This window comes from Pleurodeles waltl, chromosome 9 (assembly GCF_031143425.1).
Source record: "Pleurodeles waltl isolate 20211129_DDA chromosome 9, aPleWal1.hap1.20221129, whole genome shotgun sequence".
NCBI classification, from domain to species: Eukaryota; Metazoa; Chordata; class Amphibia; order Caudata; family Salamandridae; genus Pleurodeles; species Pleurodeles waltl.
In genome coordinates, this window is record NC_090448.1 from 880,229,504 (window position 1) to 880,256,328 (window position 26,825).

Sequence of the window (26,825 nt, forward strand, 5' to 3'; positions counted from 1 at the left end):
GCTCTTCCTACATATGTTAGGAAGTGGCTCTAACCACTGTGTCTCGTCTGCCCTCACAGGTTCATGTGTACGTGCTTGTACCACAGTGTTTTAACAAGCGTCCCGCCTTTCATCACAGGTTCTTGTGTGCACGCTTGCACAATAGTGTTTTTACATGAATCCAGCCTGCCATTGCAGGCTTGTGTGTGTTTACCCCAAGGGTGCTTCTAAATGTAGTGAAGAATACCCATATGTGTTCTCACTGCCTTTGAGAGTTGCTCTCCCCACAGGCTAACATGGGGGAATGATTGAAATCACTTCCAACTGCAATAGTGAATTGCAGAGGAACCGCCTCATGATGTTTACTATCATTGGATTCACAATGATAAGCCCCTTCCTACTGGAAGGGTGTTTTTTTCATTAATAACTCAGAAATAGCACTTCTGCAAAGTGGGCATTTCTCTGCTCTAAAGTACATCTTGTGACTTCCTACCTGACTCCAATCGACACCGGAGACTGGGGAAGCACATTTATGCATTCCCCAGCAACAGCTATAAATATTGGGCCTTGAAATTTCTGCTTGTGTGGCACAAAGTAAAAAGTGATGTTAAATTAAAAGAATCATATGTCGTTGCCAGTAACGGCTGGTGTCAGGGCAGAGTGGTGGGGATGGGATGGGGTGGGGGGCTGGACGACACAAAAAAAAAAAAAAAAAACAGGCGATGACACGAACACAAAAAAACATGAAAGAACTTGCCGGCTGCATCAACGCGGCTCCTCTCCACTGCAACACAGGCTCCCAAATTCCCCTGCGGTCAATCCAGATGCTGCTCTAAAGGTTTTGGCAGCATGACAGCAGCATCAGGATTGGCTTGAGTGCCTTGGCTTTGTGTTGAAAGAGAGGCTGGGAGCCTGTGCCTGCTGTCTCCAACCCAGCAATGAGGCTCGGGTTGGAGACAGCTCAGTGCGCATGACGCTTTGGCCATCCTGAGACTGCCGGTCAAATATACATGCACACTGAAGCAGTGCACACCACTTCCCCTTCCCCCCTGTCACAATGATGGCCCCCAAGACTCGGCCCAGCCCTTAGAACTTGAAAAACAAAACGATAATAAACTTGTTTTAATATTGTTTTATTTTTCAACTTTTGAGGCTGCTGGAGGGGAGGGCAACATTACTCCACCATAGTGGAGGAGCAGCACTTGGTCATTGTTACATTTTCTGCACATGCTACCAAACATGATGCCAAAGGAATTAACCTCAATGCTTTACTAGTGATCGTGCTTAACTTAAGCACAGAGGCAGAATCTGACCAATGGGATCCCTGGATACAAAATTCTCAAAAGGCATCATTCCAGAAGAAGCAACTTATTGGTAAATGAGCACTCTGCCGAGAAAACCACTCTGTCTTGTGGCAGTGCCAGCACTATGGATTCTCTGCATTACTGACAATAGTAGGGCATTACCGTATTGAGGCCTACATCTTAGGTTCTTGCACCATAGTAAGGTTTTACTGTTATCTAAGACCAGCTCAGATGTGATTATTTTTAGGCATAAACACTATGGGGCATATTTTTTTAAAAGAGGCGCTGCACACAGTGCAGCGCTACATTTCTTGCGCCCCCTAGCGCCCCGCAATTTTTGATGCTAGTCCGGTGCTTTGCAGGATTAGCATAAAAAAATGTTGATGCTAATCCTGCAAAGCACCCAGAGGCCCATTGTAACCAGTGCTCTAAGCAGGCATTAAACGTGCCGAAAAAAAATGACGCAAAGACATCTCTTACGTTTCTATGCACCATGTTTTTGGCCCCCCTAACGGGGAAATGCCCCCTTTGCATACATTATGCCTGGTACATGCATAATGTAGCACAAAGGGTTACAAAGTGGCACAATGCACGCATTGTGCCACTTTGTAAATATGGCTCAGCATTTGTGGCTTTCTTATACCACATTAACAAAAAATGTACTCTAATGTGACCTTAGAACGGCGCTAAGCGCTCTTAAATGTGCCCCTACGTGTCTGATCTCATATATTAGTAAAGAAGCTGGTGATACATTTAATCACAGTTATAACTTTACCTCCAGAGGTAATCTTTTAGGTTGTTTTCGTGCAGGCAGGTGTTTTTTCCTGCTTACCGAATTGGAGGTATTTCCCCTTTATCGCTGGTGGCAAAATGAAAACCCTTTCCAGTATGAGGCTGAATGCTTTCTTTTAGAATGCGCAACATGGAATTGCAATTATATTAACGCGCACAGGAATTGAGAGGATACAGGAAACTTGCGTGCATCCCATTACATCTTTGCCACATTCAGGATGCTCTTTTAGATTTAGTTAAGACTGATTTCTAAATAATTGGTCCACTCTCCTAAAGACCGTGCAAGGCAGAGAGTAAATGTGACATATCGTAAAGCTGCAATAAAGAATATGCAAAGTTGCAATGAACTATATGTGCAGAGGTGCTTATGACATAAATATAAATCTGGATGTATCCCACTGCTTAGGGAAAGCAGTGACGTAGGTAAGTTTGGTAGGCACTGAAAAAGGCAGATTTATTGAATTCTTTTTTACAAATTTTTAATCACACCATTGGGTGGCGCCCTAGTTCTACTCTTTTTATTTACCTTAGGTAAGCGCCGGTTTTAGACATGATGCAGGCTCGACTGCTCGTTTTGGAGTGGTGTTGAATGGGCATTTTCTTTAAAGGTCTTTGGATTATTCTTTTACATACTCTTACATACATATGTGAGATGACCCCAAAAATGTCTAAAATGGGAATAAAATTGGAGCATTCATAGAATGTTAATAAGCAAGTATACAGCTGAAAGAACTGGTTCTTATACTAACAAGAAGGGAAGTCGGTAATTTGAACAGGAGGGGCTGGGTGTGGGCCACACATGCACACACATACACTCATCCATTTTAATGTTAATGCACACTCACTCAGACCTGTATATTCACAAGTGAGCGCATGCACGCACACATCCATTCACAGTACGCATGCACAAATATTCACAGATTTATCTCTGCACTCATCAAACCCCACTGCAGCTGTGATTTCAGGTGGCGGGAGGGAAGCTTCTAAGGTACAGTAGGGTTGGGACTGCCGCCCTCTCTCATTGACCGAAGAGGAGGCACCAGTCCTTTTACAGGTCAGTGAAAGGTGCTGACCCCACCCCATTCTGTGATGAGGTGTTACTGGTTGACTCTAGGCCCTGACACTTCTGAAGTGCATCGGTTGGAGTCAATCAGTGATGCTACCCCTTGTCATGAGAGAGAGGACCTCACAGTGCTTTTGCCGGGCTGTGGAAGTCACAGCCCACAGAACTATAACCACCTTGGCCTAGCAAACCTTAGCTTAGGTAGCCAGAAGCCTGCACATTTAAAGAGTGTCTGTTAGCCCGACCTTTGCTCAGCCTGACAGACTCTCTTCAGGTGTGCGAGAAGCTGGGATGGGTGGGCCCCTCCGCACTACGGTAGACCCACTGCTGCTAACAGGGAGGTGTCAGACAAATCATTGGTTAATCTAATTATTAACTGGAAGCAAAAACAAGACTACAAAAACTAGAAATCATTAACCAAACAAAAGTCCATAACTGAAAAATCTCTGCTAACTGGACAGAGTTGGACACTCTTTTTCGGGGCCCATTAGCAAAGCATGTATGAGAACATTAAAGAGTTCTGTAGTACTACTTCCCCGACACATAAATGCTTGAAGTGTCATTAGTATTATAGTTTATTCTCACTTTGAAAGTTACAGCAGAGCACCGAAGAAGTGACAGTACAAAGCTGCAATGAAAGGTGCATTATGTTGCATAAATATTCTACCTTTAGATACGCTGCAACTTTCAAATGATGTTGCCGATCTTAAAAGGATGGTAGGCCTTTGTGGAGTTAAAAAAAATGGCTGATGTACAGTTTCAACAACAGAGAATTTCTTTTATGGGCTTCTAACTCTCGTTCTCTTCCAACTGGGCCAAGATATAATGCACAAAATATTTTTTTCTTATGCGGTTTAGTTGTAAGGTGTAGTCTTTAACTTAGTATAACTATCTTACATATTGCACTAAAGCAAACACTCGACAAAGGTGAGCCTAGGTTGCTAAGTAGCTTATCTCCCGCCATCCAGCAGGAAGTGCTCGTATAAACGGAAGTTCATGCTCAGAATGTCAGGAGGGCCTTCCCTAGTTGCACAACTCCCCATACAACAAGATCCTGGCACTGTGACGCGTGCCTCTCGAGAACATGGGCAGACGGCGACGGCCGTTGGCATTCTCACAACCATTTGTGGCAACCATCCGAAGAACGTGATGAGGAAATACTGAGTTTTCCCAACTGCTTATCTGTAAATTGCTCAACGGTAAGTTACTATGGTAATAACATTTGCAACAGTTTGAAAATATTGATATAATATGCAGATAGTGGAGTCTGATTGTTGTGGTGAGAGCTTCGGTCATTGGGAGGCCTAAATGGCGGGACACCAAATCACGCCATCCAGGTGTAAAGCCATGACCCGAACAACCCCATCGGTTTCCGAAAACGCCTTCTACGAGTAATGTCGTGGCAGGAAGTCTTCCAACCACTGCTTACAAAATATCCTCCTTCATTTGCACATCGAAGGCACCAGGTCCTACAGTGAAAGGTTCTCTAAAGCCCTCTAGAAAAGTGGAATTGCTCTTCCTCCAGTACAAGAAAGTTAATGATCTGGTCCTTCATTTTGAATTCCGCGTCTTTGAACTTCGTTTTGGAACTTCGTCAGGAAGGGTTAAGTTTGTGCCATTGGACGACCACTTTTTCTGGGTTGGCAAACATATCGTTCCATTGGCTGGCTGCTTCGCTGCTACTGCTGTCACTACTGAGCCACATCTGAAAAGACAGAAGTAAAACGTTGGTAAGCCAATGAAAACACTCACGTCCTACCTGACACTCACCAGTTCCGACTCTCCAGATACAGCTCATTAACAGTGATTAATAGTGATGCACTATTTTAGATTCAACTATTGTACAGCCTTCCAGAATCTTTTAACTTTGAAGCAACATGTGAACTGAGAATCTCTGTGTCCGGACCACTGTTGTGGTGCAGAAACAACATCATATTAGGACTAAGTGGATCACTGGTGCAGCAACAGCTGCTGTACCTGGGCGCCACTATAGTGAATCAGATTCTGCCCAATCCCTTGCTGCAGTGCAGGAATTTTGTTGTACAAATGTCCTGGGACTGTGTGGCTAACCATGTCCAACCCACTGCTGTGGTGTGTGAACCTTTACTACAGGAGTAGCCTAATACAGTGAAGATCATTGTGTCCAATGACAGTGCTCTTGCAAGACTTTGAACAGGAGCAAAGCTTTTATGTGAGGGCCTGCAGAGTTATTGCTGGTTATCGATCATAGTCCAATCAATAATTCCACAGTCTTTTTGCAATCGTAAATATTGATGCTGTCCTCCCAATATTTCTAGTTTACTGAGAGTCTAACCCACATTAAGATTCAGGAAATGAAGGGAATTTCCAAGCCTTCGCGATTTTTCAGAATCTAAAAAAGTCTAAACTGACTAAAATCCTCTCGCCTTAACTGCGGTCACCATCTCACCACAGGTAGAACCCTACCTGACACAGTCACAATACTGTTGCCTGTCTCCTAAGACCACACATAATTCACTTACATTCAGGCGTATGCTCCGCCGCCTCTCAGTGCCACAGGTGAGCCTGACCTGACTGATCATCCCACCCCATTTGTAAAGATGACTCTCACTACTGACTGTCTTGAAGCACATCCAATCACCAAAGACCTCGTTCCCGGATCTAACTGCCTCAGACTAATGTGGGTTTGTCGCAGCCTGTTAGTAACCTGCACTGTAATTTCTGACTCGACCTACTCATCATTCGAATAAATAGCATCCTGCCTCTCTATCAGTCCCATATGAGATTTCATTGCTGAGGTATTGTATCGCCCTCCAGGATGTAACCCAAAATTTCTGAAATTGACAATCCACCTTCAAATAAAGGCCAAATAAATTGTAATTCTGGGTCACAATCTTATCTTAAATGTCCCTATCCCTAACTCCAAACCTACAACAAGCCTCATCAAGAATATTAAGCGCTTGGAATCCAACATATTGTTACCATGCCATTACATACAGCAGGGTGCATTATTTATCTCATCATCACGACTAACCATCATTCCTCTAATAAAAATGTACAGCCACACAAATGGGAAGGACATTCCTTTAGCCCTTAATTTAACCAACCTCACATAAAATCCCATCACGCACAGCTGCAATTATTGCCCCCCTGCACATTACAGACACTTGAATATCATTCCTTTAAAGCGACATACAGCAAAGCTAAACTTTGCAGCCCATCTTAACTGACCCTGCCCACTTCTGAAAGACCTCTGTCTCAATATAGTGACTCGGATGGACACTCTTGATCCTGTCATATTTTTAATAACCAAACAAGACATTAAAACACTTAATAAATATCTGGAGTGAAACATGTCAGCCAAAACTTGGAACATCGATGGTGTAAGTCAAAGTCGAAAGGTGGCAAAACTCAATGTAAGATTCACAGAAAAGGCTAGCACAAGGCAATCGGAAGATCCAAAAAGGTCTACCTACCAAAATATGTTAGTCACGTTCCAGCAAATTAAAGGAGATCTGTAATATTCACCATGACCTTGATTTTTCTGATGCTCTAAAAAGCAGCCCGTGGGAATCCTAACAATAATGCAAAGACCTATTCAATTCTCCACATTCACTTCCTTCAAACCCCTAGAAACCACTCAGATGCATGCCACAAACAAGATGCTCAGATGCATGGCTTAAACAACTCATCCCATCCACTTGCTGGATGCAATTAACATAACAAATGCTTCCATTTGATTCTTTGTGCCTGACCCACTACATTGTGCTATAATTACCGCACTGCTGAGAAGAGCAAATGCATATTCCGAGATTCAGGGAAACTACAGGCATACCTCTAAATCTCTGTATCCTCAGCAGGAGATGATGAGGCTGCTCCAAGAGTATGTGGAACTAAACACCATCTCTGCCACAGCCACTAGGAAGGGGTTAGACTTGAAAGGGGCTTTGAAAAAGTGACAGATAAAAGGAGCGAAGAGCTCCTCCCCTTGCTGGGCAGAGACCAGAAAAACACCACTCCCCCTCAACCTTTCTGCTGCATATCACACTGTTGATCATACAGTATAGTTGGACAGACTGGCTAAAATGGGCAAGAATAGTAGGCCCTACTTTATCCTTGGTTCAAACATCAATTTTCAAACATCCCTTTCCAATCATGTTGTAAAAACAGGATCCGAATACCTTAATTGGCCTCTTGTTGAGCATCCTTCGGTGTCATGCTTCCTGTTCAACATCTATGTACACCCTGGCATATGCCCTCAAGCAGAACAGAGTGAACTTCCAAATGTATGCCAATGACTGGCAAATCCATCACCTTATAGACAACCACAATGACACCACTAAAATCACCTTATGCTTGGACTATGTCTTCTACAGGATAGCTATATAGGAAAGAACCAGGACTACTATCAAGGGAATGGAGGAAATTGGACATGTCTCACTACCTTTAATTTGCCCCAAGGATTTGACACCTCTTTCAGCCAACCCAAAAATGAGAACCCTGGGGATGTTTTTTTGACTCAGAACTGTTTTACACTCCAGAGGTCAATATAGTGACAAAGGGGTTGTATTTCCACTTCTCCCTACTCGTACCATCAGGCAGAGTTGGCAAGAACCCTCATCATTTTCTACCAGTAACTATTCAATGTCAGGCTACAAGTTTTGCAAATCTAGGCAAACATGTTGTTCCTTGCTCTCTGAAAATGTAACCTCATCAAACCTGCTGTGAAAGCTCTCCGCTATTTCTCTGTCAACACCAGGATTACATTCTAGGTTCTCTACACCCATTACAAATCATTCTAGAAAAAAGTCTGAAATACCTTAATCGTTTGGCCACAAACAGATGGTGGGCAACATTGTGTGTTTTTTAGTCTTTTAAATGTGGTTGTTAACTGCATTACATAGTTACTACCTGTAAGCAGGGCCACTGGAATTACGCAGCAGGGAACGGCCAAATTATGCGGCGGCGTTGATTAAATTATGCAGCGAGAAAAGGCAGATTATGCGGCCTAATGCTGCACATTTTGTGATAGTATTGCTTCATTATTTTTTCATTTTTGCACTTATTAACACTATCTGGGACTTGGCTTCACCCCATTAGTACCAATTTAACACCCAAATTTAGCAAGAAGCAACAAGAAGGTGACCAGCCTCTTTTTCAAAGGACCTTCCACTGCGTAGCAACACTTGTTGATGCATTTTAGGTAACTTTTTAAGAGTTTGAGCTAGAAACATTTTTTTTTGTTAAAATCTGCTGAATATGTGGCAGATGATGGATTATGTGGCAAATCCATAAGTATGGAAAATCTGCCACAGCCACATAATCATATAATTACCGTGGTCCTGGCCAGTGGCCCTGCCTGTAGGCTTCTCAAATTGCCTAATTGTAGCACAGCAAACATCAAACGAGAAACATAATTTTTTTTATTCATTTCATCTTCACTGACACGTCCCGGATGGGATAAAGACCAAACCCTATTATCAGTCATATTGTGAAGAGAATCTGGCTATAGCCAAAGGAGCAGAGCCAAAGGTAAAACAACTTTTTTCACTGCAGCATGAATAATTCTCTCACTGTTCTTACTTGGCCCCTTGGTGGCTCATTTATTTTGTTTGGTTGAACACACAAATATGTATTACAGAATATGCCTAGGGATGCAAACGGCATTTGGTGCTAGGAGATGTTCCCTCATATACACTGCAGTGTGGCCCCATGCAAACAAGGGAATCCTTTGCCTTTGTGCCTGCATTATATTAGAGATGCAGACACAGAGGTAAAAAACTATTAGTGCACACCCCTGGGCAGAGAACAGAGGAATCCGAGGGCTTTCCCCGGACATCTCCATATGCCTATGTGTATATGTGCAGACACTCACTGCACCCACCTGCAGGGGATCTCTCTTCTTTTGTGAAAAGCAGGCTGGGTTGCCACCTGCATGTTGAAATATGAACTGGCGGTTTCAAGCAGCAGGGCTACCTTTGAGTAATTCGCCATTCCCAGTTCAAGTACCTGCACTGGGAACTGCATATTTGCTGTAATATTGTGCATTGTTCCGATCTCCGTCTGACACATACACTTAAGAGTGACCAAGGATCTGACTGTGACAGTGCGTCATCTTCAAAATACAGCTTCTGGTCTTTCTTTTATTGTGACTTTAGTCATTTTTCCATCTTTTCAATTCATTCTCTGTTCTTTCCTCCTTCACTTCACTTTAACAAATCCTCATTCTTCTACCTCCAACTGCCTTTCATTTCTTCTTTATGCTTTACTTTGTAGTTGCTGTGTCCTTTCCTCCTTAATTTGTATATTTTCCCCTTTTCCATTACTCCTTCCTTCTTATATCCTTATTTTACTTGCTTATTACTTTTCTTGTTTCTTTCATCCATCAGTTTCTTATTTAAATAATTTTCTTTCTCTCTTTACTTAGGACTGAATACACAAAAATAGGTTTCAAAAGGTAAAACATCAAAATCCAATGGGTTAGTCCTAAATTAGAAGTGTATAACCCACCATTGGGTGATTCACATTTGGAATGTACAAATGTTATACATTTTAAAAAATACTCCAGAACCAAGTGAAAGAGACAGAGTGTGTGGGATGCGGAAGCAGCACAGTGGGATTAGGTGGGGCGGCCGAGAAAAGCAAACAGGCAAGGGAGAAAGCAACTTAGAGCATGGGAAGACGGGCAAACGGGCAAGAGAGAGAAAACAACATGGAGCTGGGGGTGATCCACATGAGTAGGAAAGTAACATGGGAGCGTAGAAGCACACAAGGGTGAGAGCATCATAAAAAGGAGTAGGGGAGAAGCACACAGGCTAGAGAGAGCAACTCAGAGCGCAGGGGGGGAGGGAAAGCAAACTAGACAGCTGGAAAACACATGCACTCTTGTGGAGTGCTTAGGACAAAATAATAAAATACTCCCTCATCCGTGAGCAGTGGAAGGACACGTGTAAATATTGGTCCTGTGCCAGAAGTGGGACAGGCACAGGAGCAGGCAAATGAGAGTGACAGTAAAGCTAACCAATTGAGCATGATAAGGAGAGGCTTGCTGCAAACCCCATCTGTGTTCTTGGTAAGCCCAAAATACATCTTTAGCATCCAGACAGCTGTATTATCTGGTATATTGGTCCTAAAAAGACATTGTTGCCTTGCCTTTCCCATCCTTGAAATTAGCCTATCCTCGCCTCTCACAGCTCTATGAGAATATCCAGGAACCCATGATCTCCCGAGGATACAGGATGTCGCACACAGAAACCTTCTATGTCCACTAAACCTAAATTTAGGATGAAAGAAAATCTTCTATATTGGGCTACCCACTGATATAAAGGCAATTTTTTTGTGTACCTAAAACAGACAAAAGATTGTGAATCGGGCCACTAGTGGAGAAGGAGGATTTAATGTTGTTAGACTACACACAAGTTGACAAAGCTTCATTTTAACGTGCGTATGCTGTTTCTAAAGCATAATTTGCCAAATTAGATCTGGATAATAGGCAAATGAATTGAATAGGTTTTGCATGGACCAATTCCAACCACTTTTGCAGCTCCTTTTCTCCAAACAAATGCTTCTGTTCAGGGTCTGATTTTTTTATCTTTTGCGGATTTATTTGTAAGTTTCTGACAAGTGGAGACAACTGACTTGCTTTTTTGCCGTTTTGTGCTAATAGTTTGCAGAGAGATAACACGACTTCTGTTCTTCTTTTCCCTTGGTGTGCAAAGAACGACAAACATATTTGTGCAAAAATGTATGTGACGGCGTCAAAACAGAAGACGCTTGATTATAGGAAGTATAGTTTTTATTTACAAAAGCTGGTTAAAGGAACATAACATGATCGGCCACGTAATGATTACATCATAACGTGACTACCAATCCAAAGGATACAGTTTTGCTACGAGTCTGAGACTGTATGTGCAGCATAAAGAGTGAATGGATTGGAAGATCTGTTTTGGGAGATCTGTTTTTCAGGTTAATTGAAGTGTACAGCTGTTTCTCGAAGCTTGTACAAAAAAATTACTTCTCACTCCAGCAACAAAAATAAACTCCTATTTGAGAAAAGGGTAGCAATACCAAAAGTATAGACACGCTTGTCACTGTAATCGCGAATTGCACCATTTTGGGAGAGTGGGTTCAAAGGCCCATTCACGTCGCCTGCCACGTTAAAACATCTTAATTTAGGGGACGTTGGCGCTTTGAGTACAAGGGATAAAAAACACGGCTCTAGAGATGTAATTAATACCACTGACATTTCGTTCTTCTGCGAAATCTCCTAGGGAGAAGTGCAAACTGATATTCTTTTCTATTTAACACACAATTCAGGGCCTCGGAGCCCTGATGAAAGAACGTTTTGTTGGTACAAAATAGCCCTAGTCTCTCTGTACATTCGCAGCCCCGTCTCTCTGTGAGAGATCCGTCTTTCGTGTCACGCACACTTCTCAAAAAACAAAGGTGTTTTTTAGGCGAAGGGTCATTTTCGTTCCAAAGATCACATTTACTTTAGTTTCTTCCTAGACGGGGTGTAGGCAAGGCTCCGGGCACACCTCCCCTCGAAAGTTTGTGGGCATTATCAGCAAATTTGGCTCTGTTGTATGTGTGCTTGCTTAATGTATCCGTCCAGCCCACATGGCCTGTTCACTATTTGAAATTATTTATTAATTTATTACAGGAACAATTCAAGATACCAACATGAACAGTCCTCCTGCCAGAGGTATAGCAAGGGAACCAGAGACACTAACCCGGGAGGGCGGCGGCTGCACATAGTATGTATATCAGTATGCAAATCAGTGAACAGGAAGTGCTACTTAAGACAATAGGGGCTTATAAGGTGTAGGAATCACATATTATGTATACTTGTGGACATTATATGGTAAACGAGAACGGTGATTGCGGCTGTCTGTACTAACAAGACTTTATTACTTCTTAGATGGGCCCTTCTTTTCAATCTTAAAATAACAGGGAGAAAAAAATAATAATGATCTAAACCATGACTTAAAGTTAACATGCAGCTCCTTGATGGTGGTGAATAGATCTCTTTGCTATATTAGAAAGACTGCAACTTATAAAAATGAAGTAACTTGCTTACCTATCAACAAGGAATACAAATCTGTGATCTGTATGCTACAGGAGGTGCTTTGAAGCAGGCACATTAACTCTCTGTTCGACTCTATGAGTCAAAACTAAGTGGACAAAAAACTGAACTCTGCCAGAAAAGCATTAACCGCCAGATTTATATTACCACTAGGATAATCCACTCACAAAGGTCTCTGAAGCAGGTGTCTTAACACACTAAAATATTTTAAATTACAGACTCTTTGTGACCAAGCAATTACACTTATCCTTGTTGCCAATTTCTTTGCAGCAGATTTAAAAAAAAAAAAATATATGAATTGAGAGTCAGACTCTGTTTTTTAATTTCTGCCTCTTGTGACTCCACCCACTTTCCTGTGCCACACCTTGACCTCCACTTTATGGGTTCCCGGACTAGATTTTTTCCAGCCCCAGCACTGGCTGTCTCCGTCAGAGGTAGAGCTTCGCATGGGTTCTCGAGTGAGGCTGATGTGTACTTTGCTGGTGGCAGTCCAAGAATGAATGCTTAAATCAGTGAGTCAATGAATCAATAAGCGAGTGAATAAATGCAAGATGATTCTATCTGACAGTTTTATGCACCTATGCGGTTCTAGGCATTAGTCTTCATCGCCACTATATATAAACCTACAATAAGAGTGTATTCTGTGAGTTTGTTGTAGAGGTGGCCTACAAGTGCTGCCTCAAGCTATCATGGTGAGTTTCCTTTTGCAAACCATATGGTAGATAGCTCCACATCAAGGATCTCTATTTACAAAAGCCAGCCGAGAGACTGTTTCAGCACATTTCTACCTATGCTTACCTGTGCCATGAGCTCCCCAGTAACAGAGAGAAACAAGATGAATTAAAAGATAACAAAAAGGTGCAATTTGTACTTCTTTACACTAACATAGGTAAAAACGTTCGCCAAATAGGAGCAGCCAGAAAGGGTTGGTAAATCGTGTGTTCACTAAAGTGCTTAATGGCAAGTTCATGGCCCATGCAGGTGTTTTGACATGCACATTTATCAATAAATTATAACGTGAGCTCAAATGAGAATGTGAACTAAGGTTAACTTCAGCACTTTGCTCCATCCCAAGGTCACCATGTTCACACTTCCTGGTCATTAAATGATTTTGAGATCACGGTCAGACGCTAAGAACTATAACAGGAGTTGTTATGAAATTGTTAATATATCTGCTGGGAAATATTTCTGATTGCTTTCTATAATGAACATTTGCTTCATGAGAGACACCACCCCACCTGTCCGAGGAAGTGTTTCCGCCTCATTGAGCTCCTGCTGTAGAGTTTGATGAGAACATTGATGCCTTCTTCCTTCTGCGTCACTGGAAAGACCATGGTTTCGCCCCAGTTGACCTGGCCATTGGAGGACTTCAGCAGGCGCGTCTTCTTCTTGTGGATCAGCCCCTCAGTGCTGAACATCTCTGCCTTCACCAGGAAATCTGAAAGTGAAAGTTTTCAACCCGGACATCATATTTTATATAATCAAATAGTAAACACTTCTAGCTGTAGCTTTACGTCATCAAATAGCAAACACTTCTAGCTGCAGCTAAGTAGGCCACATTAAGCTTGTAGGAGGCAATCTGCCCAGGACCCGTGAGTCTTATCTGTGAAATAATGCAGCAGCTGTGGACATTTATAACAATGTCTCAGGCTCTATCCAGTACATTATTGTCAGTGCTGGGGTGAACAGCACTGTGAAAGAGGTGGAAAGGCCTCTTGTGGCCCGTGAGATCAACACCTGGAAAGCGTCTGGAAAGCGTGACTAATCTATATAAAAACTCCTCAAGTCAACACAGGCTTTAGATTAGAATCAGTCTTTGGCAACTGGTGCTCCTGCTGTTGCATTTTATAATCGCTGTCTTTTGCAATGCCTTTACATTGGCCTTAAGGGTGCAGCATACATGTTGCAGTGGGTGTTTTCCCCCACAGATCACACTGAAATTGGGGTAATTTTGAAAGTGAAGGCAAATGGGACAGACATTGCTTAGCAAAGGTTCCCTGGTATAAATAGGGCCCATGTGTATTGCATTTAAGGGAAGATGCCCTTCACTTAATATCCTACTGTCAAGTATAATCCAACCCGAAAGATGAACCAACCAAACCAGATAACATTGCTATAAACACACAGAATACGATATATTAGATTAAATGATTACACTGTTCCTAATAGCAGTTCTGAACTCTATAATGTTAAAAAATGTTCTTGTGAAGTACAAGTCAAAAGATCCATTTTAGGGATCTACGGTCAGAAATAAATAATTAAGTCCCTTGACAATTAGTTTTGTAGTTTATGATGCCACCAAATCCCATTGGAGGCACCATTGGCCTGTTATTCAAAGCAATTTGTCATTTGTAATTTTTAAGTCTCTGCGGCAGGCAGCCTTAGTTATCTATAGACAGGCCTACTCTTTCAATGCATAACAAATACTTGCAGAGGCCTTTGGGTCATCTCCTTGCCCGTGACTGTATTGACTACTCAGTTGTCTGCTCCTAATTCCCTAGCTTTCTTCTACGTTCTTGTGTTTTTCGCTCACAGAACTCGCAGGAGCATTTTGGTCTCTCAGGGCCTTATTTATACTTTTTGGTGCAAAACTGCACTAACGCAGTTTTGCACCAAAAAGTTTTGCACTGGCTTGCACCATTTTTTAGCACCAGCTGGGCACCATATTTATGGAATGGTGCAAGCCGTTGCGAAGGGTAGGCTAGCGTAAAAAAAAATGACGTTAGGCAGGTTAGAGTCAAAATAAATGACTCTAACCAGATTATCGTCATTTTTTTACACTAAGGGGCATATTTATACTCTGTTTGCACTGAATTAGCGTCTTTTTTTTTACTCTAATTCGGTGCAAAACTAACTCCATATTTATACTTTGGTGCTAGACCCGTCTAGCACCAAATTTATGGAGTTAAAGTCATTTGTTGGAAGTGGAAATCGACCTTGCCTTAATGAGATGCAAGGTAGGCGTTCCCGTGCAAAAAAATACTCTATGGCCTTAACGCCATATTTATACTCCCATGCAAAAGTGGTGCAAGGGAGGGAGGAAGGGTAAAAAAATGGGACAAAGCTTGCTTTGCCCCATTTTTTAAAGCCTGGTTCAGGGCAGGCATTAGGGGACCTGTGCGACTATTTCTATGGTGGAACACCATGGAATAAGCCCACAGGTGCCCCCCCAGGCCCAAGGGACACCCCCACCCACGCCAGAGGGACTGCGGAGGAAGGGGGACCCCATCCCATGTAAGTACAGGTAAGATTGGATTTTATTTTTGAAAGTGCCATAGGGGGCCCTGAAAGGGGCCCCCATACATAGCAAAGGGTGCAATGGCCATACCCAGGGGACCCTTGTCCTCTGTGCTGGCCATTGGGGTGGTGGGCATGACTCCTGCCTTTTCTAAGGCAGGAGTCTTGTGGCATGGTAGGTTTAGCACCATAAAATGACACTAATCTGGTTAGAGTCATTTTTATTTACTCTAACCTGCCTAAAGTCATTTTTTGGTGCTAAACCCCTTCTTCTATACCACCAGTCCCACCCGACTGAAGTCATTTTTTTTGCTCTAGCCTACCCTTTGCACTGGCTTGCACCATTCCATAAATATGGTGCCCGGCTGGTGCACAGAAATGGTGCAAGCCAGTGCTAAACTTTTTGGTGCAAAACTGAGTTAGTGCAGTTTTGCACCAAAAATATAAATAAGGGGCAATATTTTGTAAGTTTGCGCCACTTTTGCGTAAAAAAATGAAGTTAATGCAGCGCAAAAAAAGTATAAATCAGGGCCTTGGTGCTAGACGGGTCTAGCACCAAAGTATAAATATGGAGTTAGTTTTGCACCGAATTAGAGTTAAAAAAAAATGACATTAATTCGGTGCAAACAGAGTATAAATATGCCCCTCAGTGCTCTGCTTGGATGACTTGAGTGGGCACTTTATTTTGATTTAAGCACTCAATGGATGCGCATTTCTCCTTTTTCTCTCTTTTCCTCTACCTCCATGCTTTCTGTCTTCCTGATGACTTCCCGATGCTTCCGCCAATGACCCCTTTCCCATACCTCTCACCTTGTTTTTCTAAATTTACACTTTTTAAAAATGTTTTTTAAATTTACATTTTTTCTAAGTGCCTGGTATCTGCAAAGTGTTGGTCACTTGATCTTTCATCCTCTTCTGCTCTCCGCTCACCAAAGCTACCAGTGCCCCTCTCACCCAGCCCAGGTTAAAACTTTATAGGAGCTGCAAAGCGCTGCAAGGTTGCTGCTCCTGTTTTTTGCACTTCGCATGATTTATTTATTTATCCTTTTTTTCATTTTAACTTACTGGTCTAACCAGGGCCAGCGTTAGCGCTGGTTGTGACCTAGGCAACAATGCTTGTTGGCGCCCCCAATGACCAACTTCTCCACAAATTCCCTCACTACCACCCCCCAACAAAGCCCTTCATCTCTCCATAGCCCCCCTCTCACATTCATTATTTGGTTTTATAGCACTACTCATACCAGTGTAGAGTTTCAGAGCCCTTCACATCGCACACATATTATGCAATGGATCATACATGTTTAAATCAGTGCATATGAAATGTTACATATGACAAAGAGGACTACATGGTGCAGGCGTCACATGCCATTCATACATAGTTGGCAATATTGTTTTAGAGAGCTTGGTCTGGAGCAGCATAAACTCAGGATTTAAACGTAACATCCGGTTGGGTTGACTTTATTAATGAGAATTAATTTCTACCGAAACAAACTCTTTTTAGCAATATTAGAATAATGACCGGAGAAAAAATAATAACGCTGTAACCTATACCTTGCAGTTTGTAAGCAGCTCTTTGATGACAGTTAGTAGCTCACTGTTCTATTTTAGGATTTTAACTTATCAATTGCAAGTCAAAAGGATCTCTCTCAGACAAAACCCACTAAAACTATTTACATTATATGCACTTTGATCTGCGTGGTACACGTCCTTTGCAGCTGTCATATTAACACTCTGCGCTACTTTATGAGTCAATACTTCTATTAGACAAAACCCAGCTCTCTCCAGCAGGTTTATTATTCATCAGAGTCATCTCAACATTTTTATTGTAGCCTGAAGATTGCTGAAGGCAAGGAACTTAGCAGCAGGTGCTTTTAAATCCAACATACACTTGAAAACTAGGCGCCCCCTGAGGTCCGCGACTGGAGGGGAGGTACAGGTTGCGTGGCCTGGGTCTAACATGGTGGTCCGACCTGTTAGATTCCTACATTAAACAAGCATTTGCAATGCAATGGGTCTTGTGTTTACTCAAGGTAAAGCCGTTAGCTTTGTAAACTCATAACCGGACTTTTCTTGCCACATAAACTGAAAAGTAAAACAGTTTCACATAAGTGCACCGAAGGCAACCAGGAGCGCAAAGCAAACACACAAAAGGAAACAGAACTTCGCTTGCAGTGAAACGTATCAGCAAAAGTGCAATTATCCATGTTACCAGCAAAAGGGCAATTTTCCATGTAACAGGGTCGATGTCATGCAAAGCGCTCTACTACTGCCCAGCGAGATCGCCCTACCTAAGAAATAAAGAGAAAAAATAGTGCAGAAACCATCCTGAAAACACAGACCCTTGTCTGTTTTCAGTAGTTTATCAGTGCACTAGAAGCGGGCTAAACACTGGAAAAGGCATGACGTAGGCATGCTCACCAAACTGAAGGGCATGACATGGGCGTGGTTACAAGCCCAAAGAGAGATTACACCAGGGACAGAGTGCTTTGCGTTCGACCCTAAAAATAGCCTGGCCACCCTTTGCGACACGCTCAAAAGCAAGCGCCATGACACATACATGTGCTCTACATTTTAGAGTGGTGACCTATTTGTTTTGCCCGTGTTTGTATTGTATAGCAACACCATATGATCATACAAATAAATTTGAAATACCAGCACGTCTATCTGATCTTTCTGAAATATATATGTTCTTTGTTAATTTTTAGTACACTTAACACATGAATAAGTTTATGGAGGGTGTCACCCCTGCAGCCTATTGACTGAAGAAACAATTGCACTTACTGAATGACAGTGGAGTTGAGGAGCTTGGAAGGCACTGAGCTTTCAGGATCTGAAGCTGGATCCTGCTATTTACCGGCTGGAAGCATGTCCCAATCTCCAGCTCTGCATGGCAAGCCTGTGGAAAAAGAAAGTAATCACACATAGCTCATGCAACAGGGAGACAATTGTGAGGTGAGAGACACTTCCAGGAAACATTCTGACCAGCTTCTTCCAGATTTGCAAGAACCAAAATTCTGCAACAGATGCACTCAAACCATGAGATTAGGTTTTGAAATGGGCGCATTAACTTTAGCTTTTAGAAGTGTGGGGGAAAACATAGGCAGGCAAAGATGTATTCTAATTTTATAACATTTATACTTTGTTTAAATCGGTGCTCTTTTTACCTAACATAGGTATAGTGCTTTTATAATTTTTTTTCACTTATCCACATTTTCCACCCTGCAGTTTACAAGTGAAAAATGTAATCTAGAAGATCGTAAACAATTAGTCAAATATAATAAGGAGAATACCCAGGGTTAATGATATTTCTAGCGTGCACTGCAACCTAAAATGTTGTCCTGGGGTAGAGGCAAAAAATTTGAGAATACCAAGAGCAGTTATTTTGTCAAAAGCCAGGTCTTTCACATTTTTCAAAAGAGCAGTCACTTGCAAAATTTTCAGTGGGGGCGGCAACAAATTTAAGAGTTGAGCAGGTTCTACTAAACAAGCGTTTGCAAAGCAAAAAAGTCTTGCCTAGGAGAGCCTTTGGCTTTGGCAATGTTTTGTAGCCACACTGTACAGCGCAGATGCCTTTTAGTGTGGCTAAAACGAATTTTAAAAAGCGTTATGATTCAGCCAAGGCAAATACACTTTTTTCGGTGCATTAGCACTGGGAGCATCCTAGTAATTTTTTTATTATTATTTTTAGACATGGTCCACAGCAGCCACAATCGTCCTAGAAATAATTTCCAAAGTCGCCAATGCCAATGCTGTACAGTATGAACAAAAGGTAGTGGCAAAGCCAATAGTCTCAAAGGTGAGACCTATTGGTTTGGCCAATTCCTGTTATGTCTCAGCACAACATTCCTGTTATTGAGCAAATCAGTTGATCTCCCCATGAGTGAAAAAGACAAAAACAACATTTGTCAAAATATTCTATCAAAAAAGGAAATCAATTGCACCCACATTCATTTCTTAATGAAAATACATTTGAAAGCAGACAATGTCCGTTGTCACAATAAACATCCAGTTCAAAGCTGTAAAGTGATTTTTGAAGGTTGTGCACAGTAAAACATAGCAACAAATTGCAAGAGGTTGAACAAGATAGCCAGGGAAGAAAAAATAAAAGTAGTACCTCAATCACAGCGCGATCACCGGAATATTAGCAATCAAGCTGGAGCAATCAGTACTTGGTTAATGCTCCAGCCAAAAGAAGAGAAAGTGAAGCCAGCATGCACTTGCCAATTCGAAGGCAGCAAAAAAGAGTGACAATTAAGCCAAAAAATGTTGCGCAATGAGCAAGGTGCAAGCCCCTTGTTGTATACAATATCTCTCACAAGCAAGAGCACATGCAGAACAAGAGCTGTCACATGCAAGACCTAAAAAGACCTGTTGCCCTATCTTTCCTGATGGAACTTAAGTACTTTAACCAACTGGCCATCAAACAATTGAAGATTACAAGAGGGTGAATAATAGGAAAATTTCGACTGTACGTAATGTGGACCCTTTCAATAAAAGGCACGATGTGTCAAACAAAGAGATTTGAAGTTGGCTCTGTTAGAACTTAGGAGCCAGAACAAGCTATTCAAATCTGCAGATGCAGAAGACAACCAAGACCACTGCAATGCCAATCTTATTGCAGCGTCCATATTAACAGCCCAGAAGGTGAACAAACAAATAGGGAGCTACAATAATCAGACGACTAAGAATTATGCCCTGGCCATTAAAGGCCTGCATGGGTTGGTAAAACATACAAATAGTTTTGTGTATTTGGCTTTCAAAATAGAAAAATGGGGCAGACAAGTGTTCGACCTGGATAGTCAGCAACAATTTATTATCAAAATAAAAACCTACATTTCATGCAGTGCCCCACAGAATTGGTGCATCTTCTAACATGGCTGGTGAAAAGCTTTTGGGGAGGGAAGATAGAAAACCATAGCCTGGAAAGAACAGGACCTCCATCTTGGCTGTCAGACAAGAGGGAACATCAAACACACAATCATGATAAGCCACATAGGGATCCAGAAAATTGCTAGCAAAAGAAATTTACATCTGGGATTCATGAGAATAATTCATAAAATTGACATTAAACAGTTGAATCACCAGGACCGGAGGGCGAATATGAATATTAAAAGGAGAAGGGCTAAGCTCTTAGGTCGTGGTACTCCCTGCCACAGGGCCTTCAGCCAAGAATGAAAAACGGGCAGATACACGGCCTGCCACCTATACTCCAGATAGGACTTGATCCATAGAAGAGCCCGCTCCTGAATACCGCCATCTGTCAACCACATGAGCAACTTATCATGGGACAGGGGGTCAAATGCAGCAGACAGATATAACACCAGAAATGCCGAATATTCTTTCTCTGCTGTCATTCAAATATCATCATAAGCAGACACCAAGGCAGTTTCCATCCCATAAGGTGAATGAACACCTAATTTTGCTAAGTCCAGGATTTTATGTAGCTTTAAAAATCATGAATCTGCCTATTAGTAGTTTTGTTCAGATTTTGCAAAAGGAACACAGCATGATAGTTACTCGAGTTAGAAGGATCCACTCAATGACCGGTCAGCGTTTGCCACGTCATAGCACTTTGTTTTAACGTTCCACCATTCTACACAGTGGGGCAAACACCCAGTTTAATATTTTAATGCAACAATTAAAACCAATTGCATGTAATATTTGTCCATGTTATTTTCTTTTTGTGTACAAGGCATACCTTTTTACACTGGTTTAAAGTGCACTGGTCGCTGTTCTTTACTGCACCTCACTAAGCCATCTGTACATCTTGTAGGCATGTGCTTCAACAAATCACAATATGTGTTACAGTAGAAAAGGTCGAGGGTAACAATGTAAAATATATTTTTTGTTGCTTTTTATTTTTACGAAAAACGATTCCCCATTGAAAGCAGAACAGTCTCCCCAACAAAAGCAACACAGGGACACCTTCCTGTATAGATGCAATCCTGGGAGGCATTTTAATTTTCCTATGTGTGCTGCAGAATGAGGAAAAAACACGGAAAAATAAAGATATTTCTCTTGTTCTGCCTCACCTGTGGGGGGGCGTGGGGGTGTAATGTTTTGGCGAATCCCAAGGTTTACAAGATCTTGTAAATCTAGGGATGCATCAAAATCCATGAGCGATTTCCCCAGCCTTGCCTTACTCCATATATTTATGAGGCCATTCAAAGCCATGCAAATTGGCTGTGGAGGTCCTCATAAAGGTGCAACAGCAGTGCAAGGTGCTCTCAAATATGTCCCTAAGTGGCCCACAGTGGCATAACAAAACTTGAGGGTGCCCCCCTGCAAAGTACATCGAGGGCCTCCACCCGTCCCGGGCACAGACCGGAGCTCTCAGGGCAGGGTCCTGCCGCCTGTGCGCTGTGCTGAGGGGGCCGCCTGGAGCTCGGCCCCTCACCCTGCACCGCAGGAGCTGTGGAGGCTAATGTTACGTCACTGGTGGCCCACAATAAAAAAACATGCTTTTCTAGGCTTAACTTTGTCACCAAATGTATACGACTGATTTTGTTCGTGGCCTCTAGGATTATGCTACATTCTCCTCAGGTTTCAAACAGTGAAATGGCAACACTGCCACCAAAGGCAACCATAGTTGGGTTCAACGCCAATCATGCTCAATAGTTGCATTTTTTAAGCATTCAACTCAGTGTGTGCCTGATAGAAGTATTTGAAAGTGGCATTACAACCATACATCTAATAAAGGACATGGTGGTAAACACACATCAGTGCTGTGGCCTCCCTTGGAATATAATGTGGATTACCAGAGACCCTGACTACATCTTCAGATAGGAGACAAACATTCTTGGGAAGAGCTGCCACTGTTGTGCAACGACTGGACCTTGGTTGCTAATGAAAAAAGAACAGAAAAAATCAATTTGCACCATTACTGCTGGCAGTGCAAAATTAGATGAAGTCAACGGTATTTCCACCCGTGCACACACAACACAACACAAACTGAATTAATTCAATATCATTTTAAGGAGACATACCAAACAGAACAATGCTATTTTATAGGGATAAAGTTATTTGAAAGACTGTAGGGTGGTTAGTGTGAGTGAGACCACCCGTCTCCTTTCTGTTTGAATATAGCACAACCTGATTTCATATTATTTTTGCTGTTTTTGCATAATGTGAAACATAGAAAATACATTTTCTCCACTTTTCGGGATTTGAAAGCTGAGACAATATTTGAGGTGAAATCATTTTTTTTTTCATGACAGAGCCGGAAAACATATTGTCAAATCAGTTTTACCTACATAATTGTAGGGCGCGCTTGACAGTTCAGCTGTTGTAGTAAACCTAAAAGAGCTTTCAGGAGTACTACAGACAGGGTCTCTGGCTCCGCCCTCACAGGTATGTGTTTTGACAGACATACTCTTTGCAGTATGGTGTAATGGATGGAAGAAGAATGTAAATGAAAGACAGACTAATGGCAGAACAGTGCTGCCCTAAAGGCCCTCTTTGTATCCATCTGTATATATATTTATAGGCATAGAACTATGTATTATTTAACTTTTTTATTACAAGTTCCTTGCAGATAGCTAAGAAGAGATTCTAGCTAGATTTATTGCAGTACAAATCTTTTACCCCTAGGGGTTGTCAGAGGTGATAACCTTCTCCACAGTCCTTCCCTAGAAAGGTAATCTGGGACATTTTGTGTAAATAAATACCTATCTGCAAGCTCTAATTCAGAGAAATAACAATAAACTCTTAAATACCCAATGACTTTAACATATGTTTTGCGCAATTAATCTATCAGTTTTATTGTGTTTATAATAACTTTTCATAATAAACATTTCAGACCTTTGGCATCAGAAATATTTTTCCTAGTGAACAATCAAACTCGCAACGTTATCATTGTCTTATCACCATCACCTACTCAAGTCTACTGTACTGAGAGTAAACTTGTCACAAGGCAACCACCTAGCACCTGGCATAAAAGCATAAAAGTACAAATGTTTACAAAGTTACAGCTGGAAAGCAAAATTCTAACTCTCCGAACAAGGATTATTGAAGGGCATATCTTTTATTCAACGTTTTCTTTGGGTGGCTTCCCGACAACAAAACCCTTACCTATTACTGTAATCTGCGAAATTCCAATGATACAAAATGCCTGCCTACAGGCTTTAGCACAATAAAAAACAATCAAACCTTAAATTAAAGCCTATTTCACAATAAGCAGGTCAGGCCTCCTGGCCTTCCCCTATTGTTTCATATTAAAATAAACCCAAGAAATCTGCCATGACATTTCCCAAAGAGGTGATGAAAACTTCACCCTTTGTCATTGACTTTACACCTTACCCAACATTGGCCTATCCAACTGCACAAAAACTGACAATCACCATATATACAGTTACTAAATTACAATTATATAGAAACAAGAGATTGCAAAATAATATGCACCTTCTCCCAAAAGAGCCACATATTAATAATCACAGTGAAAACCTACAGAGTTTGCGAGAATAAGTGGCCATGCCAAAATCATTACGTACCATGTTAATCAGTGAAATTACATGTAACAAAATACCTGTCTATACCCTGTAACACAATGTGATAACAACCAAATGTTAAATGTTTATTTGCTTTAACAAAGGTTTTTCACAATTAATTAGCCATACCAATTACCTTTGTCATAACATTTCAGAATAAGCAGACCAACCCTATGGAAATGGACATAACATTTCCCAGTGCGCCAAACAGTCCTATAGCTTGTCACCATAACCAACTCAAGCCTACAGTTTTGAGCCTTAGCTTTTCACAAGGCTACCATCAGACACTGAGTCATAACATTAGAAAGGTGCACAAAATTACAGTCAGCTAAGCAAAATACTGTTGCTGCTAAGAGAGCCTAACAAGGGCTCTCACAGAGCAAACTTTCTATATATATACAGTTTGTAACACAGGGTTACCAAGACCAAAGCTATTGCCCACTATGGTATTCTGTGAGATTCTATATAACAAAATACTTACCTGTGGGTTTTAATTCAGAGTAATACCAATTCACACTTAAAATATGTTTTTCACAATAAACAAATCACACTTAGTATTTTCTTCATAAAATTTCATAATAAACAGATCAGGCCAATAGCCATGATCATTTGCTTCCCACCATAATCGACTCAGTCCTTTATTGAGTGCAAGCTTTGTCAAAAGCCAAAAAGTACCAAACGTAGTTTTTTCAGTAGAAACGCACAAATTCAGCCCAATCAAATCCTGTACTTTGGGGAACCAACATGTGGGTGGGGCCTAAGCCTCTCTTTCAGCAGTATTTTGAAAGCTCTTTTTGATGATCACACAGGGACAGGCAATATCTGTGTTGGCCAGCCAGACCTTATAACCCCTCAGGGCATTCCATACTGCTCCTATACACAAACCTACAGTATGAAGTCTAGGTTAATGATGGAAGGGGGGTGCTGAGACTACAGTTCATTACTCACGACTGCCTTCCTTCCATGTGTGCTGCTGCCAGAGAAAAACAAATATTGTAAAGTATCTAGTTATCTGAGATACTTAAACAGCATTACATTGCTGTGTGTGCACCTGAAAGGTCGAACTCAGGCAGCCATATTGCTGCTGGCTCAGGCATATGGATAAAAATACAGTACTCACAGATGCGTGAAGTGGAAGCACTTTTTTTCTGCAGGAGGACACAACTTTTGTCCAGTCAAAAAGTACTTGTGGCTAGCAACATGTGGGTGAACATAAAGCCCCTCTTTTTAGCTTTCCCGAAAGCTCTTTTCAACGTTGATCACATTATGTCTGGCGACAGCTGTGCTGCTGAGCGAGACCTAAAAAGCAGACATAAACTCTTTCTTCGTGAGGCAGATAATACAGCTGCACCACTCCTTAGTATCAAATACTCTTTTTTCCACTTCCCCAGCTTACATGTTTTAATTACAAGCTGCAACTAGGGTTGTAAAAATTTATTTCTATATAGGATAAGCATGTGCTCCAACCAGGGGTAGTGCATTAAAATATCAATAGAGCTAGATTTTACAGATTTTGGGCCTAATTTAGATCTCGGAGGATGGAATACTCTGTCACAAACATGACGGATATCCAAAGGATACAATGGGATCGTAATACAGCAGACTGGATATCCGTCACAATTGCGACATAGTATTCCATCTGCCGAGATCTAAATGAGGCCCTTAATTTAAATATTAGGGTCAGTACTTTTCAGAGGGAGTGTAAGGTTAAGTACAGGACGGGATAGGTATAAAGTGGTCAAGGAAGTAGAAAGGAATGAAGAAGGAAAAGAGGCGGGAAAAGTAGTACCAGTGATACAGTACAATGCATGGCCAAGACCTGGCTATTAACAGGTTTAAGGCTTAAGAATAGGAGTGATAAACATGTTAGTGGTTGGAATAGCTACTTAAGGTGGGTCGATCTTCTGAAAGTAATCATCTTATTTATCCCATGTCTTTGATAAACGACAATTTTTGGCCCGAGGCCCCACAAAAGCATCTAACATATCTGTGCTCAAAGCAGATGATGTGGCGTTTTCTAGTGCAAGTGTGCTTCGAATAAGGGTCCATAAATCACGACATGTTTGCAGATGGAGGCTCAGGAGCAAAGATGGTGGTTGGGGAAAGCCAGGTACTAAAGGACAGAATCATGGCATGAGGTGATTTACAAAACTGGGTTTGTTTGATGTCCACTTTGTCTCCTGCTGTATGGCATCTGATACTACATTCAAAGCAAATCATGTCTTCACAATGAGGTACAGCATGCAGATTAGCAGTGGTGTAGTTGTGATGGTGTTCCTCCACAAATTTTGGGAAGCATAAAGAAAACCAACTACGCTGGGTTCTGGTGACTACTTGATGTCTAGGTTCCATTATATTGATTTATCGATATTGGAATGGTGAATACTTTCGCCAGTATTCAGATCTGTAACCTGCAGGTCCCACACCAGTGCTTAATTTGACCCAGGGGTTGCAAGTAAGACCCACAGGCACTCATTTTTGGGAACACGCAGTCATTTGTTACTCAAGAGCCCTTGCGCCAAAGCAAGAGATGCAAAAATGCAAAACAAAGAAAGAAGGAAGACGAGAAATTTGGGAAAATAGTGGCAAAGGGAGAAATCAGGGATGAAAACGAATCCAAAAGATTGAGATAAAGTGTCAGGAAGTATCTGGTGGAGGATTAGAGAGCCAAGGTGGAATCAAGACTAAGTAACCTAGTATTCACCTTCTGAAAAAAATCTGAGCCTGGCAGATATTCTTACAATGCAGAGTCCCACACTCATGTCAGCAACAAACATGTTGGCTTTACTTTTGAGTGGGAACTTAATTCCTGAAGGGCTGATAAAGGCAGTTATCATCCACAATGAGATTGTGAAATCTACGAAATACTGTTTACTTTTACCTGTGGTTTCCAGCTACTT

The 26,825-nt window shown here is 41.7% G+C and overlaps 1 protein-coding gene across 1 annotated transcript in view; it reads right to left on the bottom strand.

Annotated features, from left to right (window-relative positions):
• Nucleotides 1–3,697: 3,697 nt before the first annotated feature.
• Nucleotides 3,698–26,825, bottom strand: part of TC2N (tandem C2 domains, nuclear) — a 154,766-nt gene continuing 131,638 nt past the window's right edge. The window contains exons 10-12 of the mRNA XM_069208193.1: nt 18,221–18,335; nt 13,441–13,640; nt 3,698–4,843 (exon numbers count right to left, since the gene is read on the bottom strand). Coding sequence (XP_069064294.1) covers nt 4,733–4,843; nt 13,441–13,640; nt 18,221–18,335 — 426 coding nt within the window. The 3' untranslated portion in view covers nt 3,698–4,732. The remainder of the gene's footprint in view (nt 4,844–13,440; nt 13,641–18,220; nt 18,336–26,825) is intronic.